The 15,233-nt window shown below is 46.3% G+C and overlaps 1 protein-coding gene across 1 annotated transcript in view; it reads right to left on the bottom strand.

Moving 5' to 3' along the window:
* Window positions 1-4,249: 4,249 nt before the first annotated feature.
* The window catches only part of LOC119455692 (uncharacterized), a 101,370-nt gene continuing 90,386 nt past the window's right edge, over window positions 4,250-15,233 (bottom strand). Inside the window, exons 26-28 of the mRNA XM_049668957.1 lie at window positions 14,906-14,986; window positions 9,494-9,661; window positions 4,250-5,639 (exon numbers count right to left, since the gene is read on the bottom strand). Of these exons, the coding sequence (XP_049524914.1) occupies window positions 5,417-5,639; window positions 9,494-9,661; window positions 14,906-14,986 (472 nt within the window). The 3' untranslated portion in view covers window positions 4,250-5,416. The remainder of the gene's footprint in view (window positions 5,640-9,493; window positions 9,662-14,905; window positions 14,987-15,233) is intronic.

Raw genomic sequence — 15,233 nt, 5'->3', positions numbered from 1 at the left:
TGATCTCGTTGAAAACCCCCGAGCCGCCCCCAGAGGCACCGGCAACAGTCACCAACGCCACGCGCGTTCGGTGCGAACGCGGATAAAACGATGACGGCGTCGACAACAGTTCTGCGCATTGCTGGTGCTGCTGCATGTCCAAGTTTATACAGTTGATAAAACTACTATCATTACTCCGTATAGCTCTCTACTAATTTGCTATCGCAATTGATGCTTCGCCTTTCGGGTGAAACTGCGACATTCTTTTTTTCTTACAGGGTCGCTATTTTCTGCCAGGTGTTAATTATTTGGCTAACCGAATTTCATTTAAGATTTAGTAACCTCAACTGCCCCAAGGTGTGGCAGTATTATATCATTCGACATGACGTACATATACAGTATATAGAGAGGGAAAAAACCCGATGGCTTATTCGGTTGCGGTTTAGGCGATTTGTGGCAACTCCGAGCAGTTTCAGAATGTAGCTCAAATGCAGTTCCAATCCATCTCAAATCCAATGCAATTAACGTAGTTCCAATTCTGCTCAAATCCTGCGGTTGTGTAGTTCAAATTAAACCAGCGCTAACGCAGCTCCACTAACGTGAAACCTGTTGTTGGGGAAGTGCAACGCAATGATGCGCCGGTGCTGGAGTAGCACTGGACAGAGGAGCAATCGAGTGCTTGTTAAATGCGCTTTAGCGCTTATGGGGTGCTGGCGCCCGCTCTTGCGCTGCGTTTTGCGCCGCTCTTGCGCTGCGTACCAGTCTGGCGTTTTGGAACAGATTTTAACGAGTTTATTCTCATTAATGCACTTAACGCTTGATTATTCCTGTCTTTTAAACTATTCTGGATCATGTTAGTTTATTTTGAACTGGTTTTTATCAATTCTGCACTTGTTTTGACCCTGTTGTGAGCACTTTGCGAGCATGATCACGACGGATGCCGACAGCCCGGGCCCCTAAAGTGCTTCGCAGTTAAGGGGGGACGTGGCTTTGAAAATCAACTTCCTGATTTCTTCATGGATTTTGATGAAAATTGGCACAAATGTTTAGAATGTCTCCCTGATACTTCCATAAAAGTTTCAGAGTGATACCTTGAGAACATTTTATTGAGCAGAATTTTTCTCTCTTGAACTTTCTGGAGGGCCTAGGGAGCTTAAAAAACATGATGGAAGGCTCGTTGAGTATTGACTGCATAGCTCAATGCGTGCTGAAGGTCGTGACAGTCCTACTTTTTTTTTTCGCAACACAAATTTTTTAGATAGTCATTTTTCAAGTTACCTTCGCACCAAGCACACTTTCGGGGTGAACGAATAGCCATGCCATAAATTTATAAAACGTCAAGATAAAAATGCGAGACTGTCTCGACCTGCACTGTAGTCCAAGGAACGTGACAAAAAAAAAAAAAAAAAAAAAAAACAGAATCAAAATTGGCTAAACGGTAACGAAGAAATCAGCTCCAGAAACTGAGCAGAAAGGCGAAAAAACAGTTTTGAGAAAACGGCTCTCAAAGTTGCACCTTCTCTTCAGTTCTCTAAAACGCACCAAAGTTGTAATCTTTGATGTGTTTTGTGACGTGGGGCTTCTTGGACATGTGGCCTCTGGTCTGCTGAGCCTTCGTTCTGCCTTTTTCATGTTTGTATGGCATTCTTTACTGCTGCTCTACAAAGAGCATGGTGCCTGGGTTTCAAACCAAGTGAGGTGCAGAACTATGTGGGCATAAATATACAGTAGTTCTAGTGTTGTATCTGCAGACTGCCTCATTGATAGCAGCCTCTAGTGCAGTCAGTGAGGCATTGTTTTCTTTTGGTAGAATCGACCATGTTACTGAATGAAGGCTCTCAGCAGGCTTCTGAATCATCTTCCATTGCCAATGGCTATGGAGGTTAGGAGAGCCACTGATAGATAGGCAGCAATGCAGCTGCTAGGTGCTTTCCAGCCTGTACTTTTGTATCATGCCTCACTTCTGCAGCCAGGTGTCTGTGCCAGCCCAAGTGGCCTAGTGAATAGAGCTCATGACGAGGTTCTCTTTATGAATTAAAGGGGTGGTATGATAGGTATTGTTACGAGATATCGTGGCATTACGATAATAGAGTCGGCGCGCGATGTGCCAAGTCGCGGGTCCGAGGTGCCGATGTGCGAAATGCGTCGTCGCGGGTCCGCGGAAAAGACGCTCGACGAGCTTAGTCGCGCAGTCCGAGGTGCCGATGCGCGAAATGCCTGGTCGCGGGTCCAAACGCTCGGTAAGCTCAATCGCGCAGTCCGAGGTGCCGACGCGCGAAATGCCTAGCCGCGAGTCCGAGGAATAGACGCTCGAGGTGTCGACACTCGATGAGCGATGTGCCGACACGCGAATTGCCTAGCCGCGGGCTCGAGGAGTCGACGCTCGAGGAGTCGACGCGCGAAGTGCGTAGCCGCGGGTCCGAGGAGTCGACACTCGATGAGCGATGTGCCGACGCGCGAAATGCCTAGCCGCGGGCTCGACGAGTCGATGCTCGATTAGCTTAGTCACACAGTCCGAGGTGCCGACGCGCGAAATGCTTAGGCAAGGATCCGAGAAGTCCGCGCGCGATGTGCTTCATCGCCGAGTCGGAGACGCCTACGCGCGAAAGGCTTAGCCGCGTGTCCGAGCATTCCGTGCCCGAAGCTCGGTCGCGAAGTCCGCGTCACCGATGCTCGGAATGCTTAGCCGCGGGTCTGAGACGTCCACAAAAAGCGGAATCGGCCACGCTACTGCGATGTCCGCGTAGCGCCCGCTTTAACACTCGTCGAGATTATGGAAACTGTCCGGAGCTCGCGAGGAGACCGCAACAAGCGGAGCAGACGACGCCATCACGGAGCGAGCACCGGACCAATGGCGAACCGCGCTGGAGTCACGTGGCGGGCGCGGCCAATCGGTGGCTCCGGCACGACCTTCAATCATTTGCTTTTTGTGTGCTTGTTTCTGTATGGAGGAGATAGCTGAAGCGGCAGATTTGAAGACGGAGAAATGCGCTTTCCAACGAGACCAAGATGGCGGCGCTCGGCTGCGCCGTTCCGGAGATATCGTGACTTGAAAAACGCCGTTTTTTCGCGATTTCCGCGCAATTTTTCGGCACCTTGGCTGATATAACAATTTTTTTAGAGCACTTCTACTTGGTTTTCAGTGATGATATTTCGGAATCAGATAGAATAAGAGTTACAGAAACTGAAAATGTGATTTTCAAAAAATCGATTTTTTTGCCATTTTTCGCGATGCGAAAGCCGCGTCCCCCCTTAATGGGGATGGAGCAGGCTGGCAACTGCCACCAAGAGGATACAGTGCTCTTGAATATAGAGTGGGGTATGGAGAGGTGCACAACACCTCTGCCTACTCTTTAGGAGTACCTGCATTGTTCGTACGAGAGGGAACAATGAATTTATTTAAACTCGTGATGCCCATTTTGAAACCCAACATGTTGAGACAATTGGCAATTAGCTTGTGGGGCCCGGGCGGCCGAAGACGCGTTTTGTTGTTTTCCTATTGCGTAATGTTTTAAAACAACGCAACAGGAATCCGCAACGAAATCGAGCTGGCAGGCGATGCCAGATACCACCGGGGCAAAACGTGACACTCAATCGCGGTACCGGCATCAGGGAATGGCGGTGTGTTTGGGTTATCTCCTAAAAGCGTGCAGTACGCTCCATGCGCTGTAAAACAGATTAGTAAGGATGCTTGTCACAATGAAGTTGGCGGCGATGGCCGTGAATGCGGCACGCGCGACGACCTGGAAGGAGATTTGCTGGTACCGGGATAAGAAACTGGGTGCGCGCTGCCGTTTTCGCATTGAGACGGGTGGGCGAGTATTGCGGTGAAGGTGATGCGACGAGCGACTAGTCTCAATCGCGCGTGCCTTTTCTTGTTTACATGGGATCTAGCGGCCGGAAAACGTACCATACGACCGCATTTTGGCGATGCACTGAACGATGGTACCAAAAGATCGTGTTTCCCGGAACCGTATGAACCGGTAAAAAAATATAACGTCACTCAATTCGGTCATTTTTTGCATTCGCGATCGCGAACGCTGGGCAACCGTACGTAACGGGATCGTATCGACGAGGTTCTACTGTACTCGTTATGATCATACATGCTGTCATTGACAGAAAAAAAAAATTGATTTACTTCGTCACGTCAGATAAGTCATATCCATGTTTGCTGTATCAAAGTTTAACTGTATCTACTGGTCAGAAATGGCACTTTTCTTTGCATGCAGCTTGACTTCTCATATGCAGTTACATGGCCTCAAGAAATGGAGCTTTTGTGCCTTTATTTATGCTGGAATGTATATTGAAGCTGCAGACAAAAATTTATGCATGCTATGTTTACAAGTGTGTAGTTCATAATATTTAATGTGTATTCGTTTCGAGAATATTAACACTTAACTTGGAAAAAAAGAACACAACACCATTTTAAAAATGAACTTGCATTTCCTTATATGCATGTGTAGTACAACAAAATTTGTCAGAGCTAAAAATGTAAAGTAACCAGGTTTGGTACTTTTTGTTCAATGGATGCTTGATGTGAATGGATGCTTGATAGGATAGATGGATGCATAATTGTACTGGCAGGCCTTTAAAGCTATTGTGATTTGAGCCATTGAGAACAGTTAAAGGCATGCATTAGTTTTATCGGAATGTCCGACACATTTCACATACCAGAGAACCACGAGCTATAATAACAGAATAAATATGACAGCGGCATTTTATGTTCTTTTGAACTTGTGCCGCTCAGAATAATCTATCTTGATCAATGAAATTTACAGTCCTGTGGGAAATTTAGCATAAGTGGCAGAGCATTTAATACACACATTAGGCAAATATGTGTTTTCTATGACAATAGGAAGAACCAAAGTGCACAAGAACTGCTACAACACTATTTACAATGCAATTTCAACTTTTGCATATCACTAAATTAAGCCTATAAAAATGTACCACCTGTGGAAAATGAATTTCTGAACTGCATGTAAAAGTTAGTTTGGCCAACCTAAAAACCCCCACCCGGTACTATTTCACACATCCTTTATTTTCACACTTAAAAATGCATCGAGTTCGGGCCAGTTTCATTCACTTGATTATTGACATCCAGCAAAGTAATACTGCTACATTCACAGCGTGTAGCGACTGTACGATTTTTATTTGTCAACATGTCTTGCTCCTCCTTTCACGGGGGAAAGTAAAGGTATGGAAATGGCTATCGACTGGATCATATGCTAGCCGAGGCGCTACATGAGGCAATGCATCCATTGTGTTGACTCACAAGAGCAAGAGGTTGATAGAGCAATGATACAGAAAGCCCACTGTCATGGTACTTTCTGGGTCCTTAATAGTATTAAGGGACTGTGGTATTTACACAAACGTCTTGCATTCTTCTAGAACTGTACACACACACAGCACACTATTTTGCAAGGAAGATGCACTAGAATCACTGAACGTTCTTGCTCTGTACAGGCAGTCCATAAACAACAGGAGCGGCGCCGACGAGGTACTGCAGTTTGCAGCTCTTCCTGCTGAGCTGGACGGCTGTGGTGATGTCCGAGATGTGGGTGTCAGAGCCCATCTCGGGAACCCAATGCCTGAGAAAAGTCTCGGTGAATCTGTCTATGTCTTTGTCAGTGACGTCCCAGAGGTTGGCCACCACGGAGGGGCTGGAAGGTCAGTGACAAAAGATGCGTCAAAAGATAGCAGGGCACAAGGCTGTTAATGCATCGGTGTTCTTTAGCGATCATTGCGCAGGACACCATCCGTGCACCATTAGAAGATTGACTAACTGACGGGGCTTAGCCTAGCTGTAATTCCTCACTTATACAAGCTACGCTGTTTTGATACCTCAACATTCTGATTTAGGCACGGGAAACTTCACTCTCTCCAGAATATAAAAAATGCTACTATATAGCTAGCACTTTTTTTTTTTTGCCTAGTTGGTGTGACACTGCAAGTATAGACACAGCGTGAGCAGACTAAGATCGAGCAAGTTGCCCATTTCTGCGCTGTCTCATTCCTTGCTCCGTCTGAGTCTGCTCGTGCTGTAAGTACAGTGGAATCTTGATAATACGATCACGGCTAATACGAATTTCCGGATGATACGAATTTTCTCGTGGTCCCAGCCGAGCCCCATTACTTTGTAACGTGCTAGAGAACGGTTGTTACGAATCGATTTTCGACCCGCGTCGGTTGATACGAGCAAACGTCTCCCCACCGACGGCCGCGAAAGAGAACAGCGCGCAGTCATTCGCTTTCTTCCTTTCTCTTTTGGTGCGGACGCGTGGAGGCGGCACCGGACAGCGTGGATGCTGCGACTGGGCGCGAAGAGTTTGAAGCGCCGGCACTTTTGTTGCTTTTGTGCTTTTTCTCCTTTTCGGCGGCCCATCGGATGGAGTGGCTGCCATGCTTCAGGCCGCGTTCTTTGTGTTTGCGCCATTTTGCCTAGTCGCAGCGAGTTATGTCTACCGAGATACGATCTCGGCTGATTCGCGCGACTGTACGCCGAGGTGCGGGAGCCTCCGTTGGTGCGTCTTCCGTCGACTGCGTTATCAGTGCCGATGGCACAGGGCGATTGTCGGTTTCGCTGCTGGAGTCACACGGTGCAAGATAACGCAGGCACGTAATCCACGGTGCAAGGTGGCGCGGCACGTTCAGTCAGGGTGCTCCTCCGCTTCTCCCACTAATAGCCATATTTTACTTGACGTAGGAGGCTTGTGCTTCCATATTCCAAAGGCGTGCTTCGTCCAAAATTTCTTCTCCAACGAGCGATGATCCATCACTAACCTGGAAGCTCTCAGTAGTCCGAATTCTGCATGTCAAGTGAAGACGCCGGTGTGGTTTACGAAGCAGACAACTGCGGTTGCCATCTTGCCCCTGCCACAGCAGCAACCAATGGAGAGACGCCTTTCAGCACAGCAGCTAATCGGAGGCCCGCTTTCATCGGAGAGCCCGTGTGACTACCTATCGCAGACCCGCGCTTCTTTTGTGTTTGTGCATTTGTTACAAGATGGCGACGACGGACGAATTAAGAAGCGGAACGGCGAAACCTTGAGCTTTCGAACGATACCAAGATGGCAGCGCTCGGTGGGGGGAAATACGAGATATGTCTTACTGAACTGCGGTGATTTTGCGTGATTTAAAGCTGTTTTCTCGCCCTGCGCACTGATGAATTCATTTTTTTTGGCCACTTTTAGTGCGTTTTCAGCCAAACCATTTTGATACAGCGTAGATTAGGCGTTGCAGATACCGAAAAGCGTGGTTTTCAAAAATCAATTTTTTTTGCGATTTGCGCGATCTGATGAATTTAGCTAGTTTTAGTTGTGTTTCGATGATACGAAATTCGGATAATACGAATATTTTTCGTGACCCCGTGAGATTCGCATCATCGATATTCCACTGTACTTACAATGCTACTATATTGGCTACGTGCTTTCAGTTGTGGATTGTTCAGCAATCCATAAACTAATTACTGCAGTAATGAAGTTATAACTCGAATAGCATTTCATTGTTTCTTGCACAAATGTACGCCAGAAATGAAGGTAAAACAAGTTGCTCCAATATTCCTTGATGTGGAACTGTGTTTGGGCACTACTACAGGGTTAATGTACAAAATAATAAGCACTAGCACTACAAGAGACACTGTAGTGGACAGCTCCAGATTGGGCAATTTCAGCCACTTCGGGCTCTTTAATCCTTTAACTGGCAAGAAAGACTTGACCTCGAATGGTTTTATTGCTTTAGTTCTTTACTTTGCTCAAACACATACCAGTTGAAATATTAAACAGTTTCTCTAAAAACTAAGCGAGATACAGTACACCAAAGCATGTACACCATTTAGAAGTGATGGGGAAAATAAAAATAAACTTCTTGCTGTGGCTGTGCGGTTTTTGTAGCCTATATTTCGCAGAAAGTTGTAGGATAAGTAGGGACAAACAACTTTTAGGAAGGTTTGTTACCTTGACATATAGGCTCTCCTTTTACTCATGTTAGTATTTGTGCAGGCAGTGGTGAAGCCAGTCCACACCATAGAGCATGGTCACAAAGATATCCATCCACAAAGTTGTGGTAAACTGCTGTGGCGTTCAACTTCGGTATTTCTGCCTCGCAATGTGCAAGGTTTCCAAGTAAAATCTGTTCATTTTATGGCAGATTTTGGACATAAATATTTTGAAACTGGTGGTTGTCAGGATTGCTGCCGTGTGGACATGCCTTCAGCAGTGACTGGCTTCAAGTTTCCCATTGAGGTATATGCTCTGAAGTAAGCGACATTAAATTACTTTAAAATTGTGTACGTTTGAATATATGATGTTCATAGGCACCATTACTGCTACGCCGAAAGGCATATTCTCTCTCCATATCTGCTGTGCTGTTCGTAAAGAAGCCCCACAACACCTATTGTGAAAATTGTGCATGTGATCTCTACTGTGCTACACTATTATTCCAAGTCCTGACCAAAAATGGCCAAATTATTTGAAACTCCACTTGCCAACATGTTTTACTTCCGCCACCACAATAAACTCACTCCTGCTTGTGCTGCCATATCCCAGAAGCACAACAAAGCACCGAGATGAAACTACCTTGTTCATGGCATACCTAGAAAATAAAAAGTACTGTAAACGAGCTTAGCCTTGGCTATTTCTACCAGAAACGTGGACAAACCCAGCTTGTCCATGGCACAGGCTTCACCTCGCAAATATTTTCCTGAAGAGTTTTTCTTAATGCGCCTCATGTGAGTGGAGCTACTGGCACTCAAATGCCACTCCTGCAACAATTCTATGGCCTTTTGCCACAGTGTCTGTGTGTGCAGCAATACACATGTTGCTTTACCCACTGTTATACTGAGCTTTCATAATGCCATGAGCTCAGAGATCAGTCTGCTGCACCAGTAAGTATGATGATTCTTACTGATGAAACTTACCCCATACGAGGGGCATTGGTGCAATGATATTGTCCTAAAAATTTAATTTTAAATTAAATGCTATGGTTTTATGTGCCAAAACTATGATCTGATTATGAGGCACGCCGTGGTGGGGGACTCCCGATTAATTTTGACCACCCGAGGTTCTTTAACACGTACTGAAATTTAAGTACACGAGTTTTTACATTTCACTCACATCTATGGCTGCCGTGGCTGTGATCAAGACAGACTTCGAGCTCAGCAGTGCAATACCATAGCCGCTGGGGTACCGCGGCAGGTGTGGTATTTTCCTCAAACACAAGATGGCATCACTGCCTTAGCTGTGGTGCCTAAAGAATTTATATGGTCGATAACCATCATGGTTATCAGTATGCCACAACAAGCGCAAAAGATGGAGGAGATATAAAGTAGCTATAAGAAAGAGCAGGCAGGTTTTTGCATAAAACGACAGACTTTGTGCTGGATGTAAAGGCACAACATCTGGCATGGGAGTTCATGAGGGCATTATCTAGCAACCAAACACATTTACCATGCTCAAAAGGTCTTTCAGTGTATGCCAAGAGCAACAATGTAACTCATTTTGTGCGAGCTTTTACTAACCTGCCTCCGATCCAGTACTGGAGGACCACTCCAAAGGGCTCGATCTGTTGTCCAAACACTTTCAGACGACCACTGCCACAGCCCATCAACATGGGGCAGGCACGGCAGCGCATCTGCTCTATGACATCATTCACGAGGTACTCACGCCCTGATCCGTGGCCACAGTAGCTGCAATGGAGGCAGTGGCATAGGCAATGAAACGTTTGCAAAGCCACAGTGAAAGCAAACAGCAAGCACAGGAATAAAGCTCTGTAATGCAGGGAAGGCACAGTATACCAGATGCAGTGGAACCTCATTGAGACGATTCTGTGTAATACGCTTTTCCGGGATGATACATTTTTCTTTTCCCGATAATACGATTTGGTTGGATATGATTTTCGGATGATACAATTTATTTTCCAGTCTCTCAGAAGATTGTATCAATGAGATTCCACTGTACTCACTTGAAGTGCCCCAGACATGTACACCACACTCGGAAAAATAGTAAATACCTACGTAGATATTTTGTGTGAACGAGATGACCGCAAAAGTAATATACAGACAATGACAGATTTTTCGGCTACCAGAATTTTTGAATGTGCCTTAGAATTCTGATGCCTTCGCGACACTGCCACATACTCCATAGAACGAATGTACAAGGATTTAGTGATGTAAAATTACCCGAAATTTTGAAGCCGTGGAAAAAAAAAAAAAAGAAACACACATGCGAAAAGTTTTTCCCCCAAAAACTTTTGACAACACTGGAAAAATATCCTAACCCTTCTTATCATACGGAAGTAAAAATAACAGCAGACGAGGGTACATGCAAAGACGTGTTTATAAATGTTTTTGCAAGATCTGGACATTCTATAACAAATAACCCACTCTTTTATTCAAACAGATTTTTGATAGTCCTAGCTAAAGCATGTTAGCCCTAGCTGTTTCAATGTTCGCTATCAAGCTTCCTGCCGTTTGGTGCCGTGTTTTTCATCTAGAGGATTCGCTACTGTTGGCAATAGCGGTGACTACGGCTTCATCATTCTTGCCGATGGCATCCAAGCGCGCAGAGCAGAGCAAGGACTTGGCGTTGCATAATGCCGGTTCCAAAAAGTCGGCTTCGCCGCAATACAGCAGGGTTATGCAGTCAAGCACACACTGTGTATTGCGGTGAAGTATACCAATTGTGCTAAGGGGCCACTGTCGCGGGACATTAAGTGTTCCTTAATTATACACCCGTGCGCCTAACATCTCCTGTCCCAATACGACCACCGAGATTGCCCAATAATTGTACTGGCAGGCCTTTAAAGCTATTGTGATTTGAGCCCTTGAGAACAGTTAAAGGCATGCATTAGTTTTATTGGAATGCCCGATTTTTCGGATGTTAACTGTACACATAGACAGGATGGGCGCTGAATATGTCAGGACGTCCTGCCTAAGTGCATGTTCCTTTTGTGTTTATCCGGTTCGCGCAAATATCTACTTCTTTGCTATCATGTACCAACTAGCTTAGCAACGTGTCCTGGAGAAATATACTAATACACATAATGCATATTGCCCCCCAAAAATTGCATAGGTCTGAGAAAGCCCCTTGCGTCATACCATTTCAAACTATACCAATGTAATGAGAAACTGTGGATGCAGGAATCCAAATTCCAGCTTTAATATGCCTCTGCTTTTAAGTTCATGTCATAGCTAATCATACAGTAGCACAGCATACTGTGTGATTAACAATGGCATTTCTTACATTCAAAGCAGAGGACAATGCAATATAGAACACTGCTCAGTTGACTTGACAGACTCAGTCTGTCAAGTCAACTGAGCAGATAGCTGAACCCCGATAGCTGAACCCCGCAATAACGAAATCGGTGAGTAAAGTGAAAAAAAATGTGCTTTCGCGAGAATTTCGTAGACCACGATCACCTTTGCGCGATTTCGCATAACTCGGCACCTGATCCGGTGCAACAGTGTTCCACACAAGCAGCAGTGTTCCTCCAGTGCACGCTGTTGCCTGTAGATTCCAATACGCCCAGTGCCAAACGCAAACGTGATCGTATCTTGTATGCCTAAAAGCGATTAACTGAGAAAATGGCCCCTTCATACAAATTTGTCCGGCGATGCCGAACCAGCACTTGATGCCTGTTGGGTGGTACCGAAACCAACATTCTTGAAGCAGGAGACGCGGATTGGCGGATGATCACTTATCACGGCCGGAGGCCTGGCTACTCCGCCTGTGGCCGTCGCCTCAAATTCATGTAGGTTTCTGTGGAATGTGGATTTCTTCTTGCTGCACTTTGTTCGCCGAGCTGCAGATTATGCACTGTGCTAGGTATGCAAGAACCCTCGTCACATGTCAGGAGACTGATGTAACCATGCCATTTGAAACGGGTGACAACATACAAGATGGCTGCCATGACTTGTTTCCGGCTTACACGATCACTTCCGAAGCATTGTGATAGTATTTTACACAGATTAAGTGGGCAGGAAGTGCATTTGATCATTCATTGTGATGATTCACAATGAATGATCAAATGCACTTACGTCCAGGACAGGTATCACATTGCCCCAATACCACGCAACATGGACCCTAACCTACACTCCAGAAGGAGGAAAGCGAGGGCCCAATACATAGAGAAAACATTCAGGTTCGATACCACGGCCCGTTTTACGGATGCTGCTATGTACGGAACGAAGAAAAAGGGCGTAGTGGCAGTGGTCTGCGACCGCCGAGGCCACGTCACCTCCAGTGCATCGACCCGCCCCTGCACGATCACGGAAGCAGAAGAGCTGGCCATCGCATTAGCCATCCGCGAAGGCCAGCACGCAAGCAAACCACTGACGATCCTCACGGACTCCCAGCAGGCCTGCCGCAACTTCCTACAGGGAAGAATCGCAAGACCTGCGGCACAAGTCCTAGCCCAAATACCCAAGGAGGACACTGACTACAACACCATCATAAGCATCATTTGGATACCGGGTCACGCTGCCATCACGGGTAACCTGTATGCCGACAGAGCAGCTCGAGAATTTGCACATAACTGAGCACTCATCACGCCGACTGCAGATGACCCTGACCCAGTTGACCCCGAGTATTCAGCAATCCTGAACTACCACAGAGGGAGTCGCTTGCGATATCCCTCACCCCATTGAATACTAAAGACGAAGGATGCCGCTGCCTGGCGTAGGCTCCAGACAGGCACTTACACGAACCTACACATATTACATCGCATGCACCCCACAGCCTACAGGGACGAATGCCTGTGGTGTGGGGCCACACCAACCCTATACCACATTACGTGGGAGTGCACGCTACACAACATAGAACACCATGACACGAACACCACGAGGGAGCAATGGGAGGCACTGCTGTCCAGCTCGGCCCTCGACGACCAGCTCAAGCTGATCCAAAGAGCAGAGAAGATGGCAAGAGCCAGCGGAGCCCTGGACTAGGGGCCCCGACCATTAGCGATGCCCCATTGGGGCAAGACAAAACTATCTTTGGATTAAAGTTTATCTATCTATCTATCATTCATTGTGCTCTGTTGGCAATACACGGGTAGATAATTTTGGGGTGTACCGCTTGGGAGCAGGTTTCGTTGATGCAGGATTTCAGTTTAGTGAAGTTTCCTTGTCGAGAGATAAATAAATTGAATCCTATGGCCATTCACCGGACATACGAAAATATTTTGTTTAGGCTTGAATTCCGTTGTCTCTTGCTTTCGTTATTGTAGGGTTTGACTGTATACAGACCCTTTTCATGGCGATCCCTTGGGTACCGGCGACACGAAACCAAAACCAGCTTTGCAGCTTTCATAAGCTTTACCAATAACATGGATGTTGCACAGTGGCAGCCTGTTTCCTAAAGTCTGCTCAGCCGTAATACAATTTTTCTTGCTAAAAAAATTGGGTGCACATTAGATTTCTACTTCGTTTGGGAGCTTTATAATGTCATTCCTACGTTAGTTTTCTACTTTGGACACAGAAAATGAACGCGTGTATGATTCGGGGGTGTGTCAGATAGGGCAAATACTGCCAAATGAATCGGTGGTATGTTTTGGCATTTTTTCAAGCGAAGCTTGTATTGACTCACAAGTTTCGGTGGCGTTGTAGTCACACAAAAACTCGCGCATACCCATATTGCATATGCGGGTATGAGCCAGGGACAAGAAAGAAAGAAGGAAGGAAGGAAGGAAAAAAAGAAAGCAGGTGCAGGGAAAGCTGCGCTGACGCCTGATCACGTGATGCACACGGCCAATCAGGGTCGTTTAGTATGCCGCGGAGAGGGAAAGGGAAGGAAAAGGGGTTGGCGTGCGCTCTGCCGGGCTTCCTTCGCCTCAGATCAGTTGCGTCGACCGAATAGGAAGGCCACGCGCGTGGTGCGTTCAGCCGAGGAGCAGGTTGCATTTGAGCAATGGCGTCGTGAACGCAGCTCTGGAAAGGGCTAGTCACCGATGTGCCGATTCTAGCATGAGGGCTTCCGAAGCCCAGGCAAAACGTCAGCGAAGAGCCGCGGACCCCAAGTTGCGGAAGCACGATGTTGAGGCCCAACGTCAGCGAACAGCCACAGACCCCGAGTTGAGGCCAAATGTCAGCGTTGTCTTGCCCTCCAGGAACACAACAACGTCGGTGCACACCTCGGCAATGCTAGCACCAACTGCCCCGGTGCGACGGCCAGGTTTCAACGCTAGTTTCTCAACCAGAACTTCAGAGCCAGCTACAGTGCGGGCGACCAGTTATGGTTCGAGCACAATGTGGTACTCGTCACTACAATTCGTTCCAAGGAACACTGAAGAAACACACACGCATCACTTACCCCCATTTCCTTGACAGGGGAGGGGCTATCTATTTTTTTTGCATCTTGTTTAATTCGATCCGCCAGATAATTCGACCCTGTCGGGGCCGACAAAATTGATCAGATTAAATGAAGTCAACTGTACTGTGTTGTATCATGTTTTTATCATGTTTTGTACGATTTTGCAGCATGAATGGAGAATAGTGCATTAACGAAAATCAATTTGCATTTGTGGCAGCTGATCGCACAGTAGCAGGGCAGACGAGGTAATGAATTCGTATTGGTGCACTTTCGCCAAGGCACCATGCGGCGTACGACCGAAAGTGCCATTTCATTCCTCTAGAGCAAACTGCTCTGTGAAAAGGGTCTATCATACTGTTATATTATTGCCCATTGCAAGTGGGGGGGGGGGGGGGGGGAGTATTCTGTAAGAGTCCACCTAGTAGACTTTCCATTTCAGTCGCTGCTAATACTGCTGCTGGACAGTCTAATAGGTGAACAGAATACCCCCCAGGATTGCGCATTGTTATTCATGGTAACTGGTTGCAGTAGCAGCATTCAAAGGAAGCAATTGCGATGAGAATTCCCGTCTTTAGCTTAAAGACTAAACAGTGCCAAAAAGTGAGGAAAAAAAAAATGCTTACACAATGAGATCCTTGCCAATGAGGGCTGCTTGAAATTCTTCCTTACTAGGGTGCTTGCCTGTCACTCCCTGCCAGCCCAAGCTGAAGAAACAAAGAAATAAGGCATTAGGAGAACTAGATTCATCACAGCGAAAATAAAGCACGAAAAATGCACTCGCTACTTATGTTACAGTTTTCATGAGCCCCGTTAATGTGATGTCAAAAAAATAAAAGGGGGATAATTAAATTTTCTTCTGACCTGTTTTCCCACTGACCCTCAATTTAACAAAATGGATTTGAATTTTAAGTTCATTCTAATTTTTGTTGCATTTTAAGTGGCATGAATGCA

The sequence above is a fragment of the Dermacentor silvarum genome, chromosome 6 (assembly GCF_013339745.2).
Source record: "Dermacentor silvarum isolate Dsil-2018 chromosome 6, BIME_Dsil_1.4, whole genome shotgun sequence".
Lineage (NCBI taxonomy): Eukaryota > Metazoa > Arthropoda > Arachnida > Ixodida > Ixodidae > Dermacentor > Dermacentor silvarum.
The sequence above is the reverse complement of the archived record's forward strand: the minus strand, read 5'-3'. Positions and strand labels throughout refer to the sequence as shown.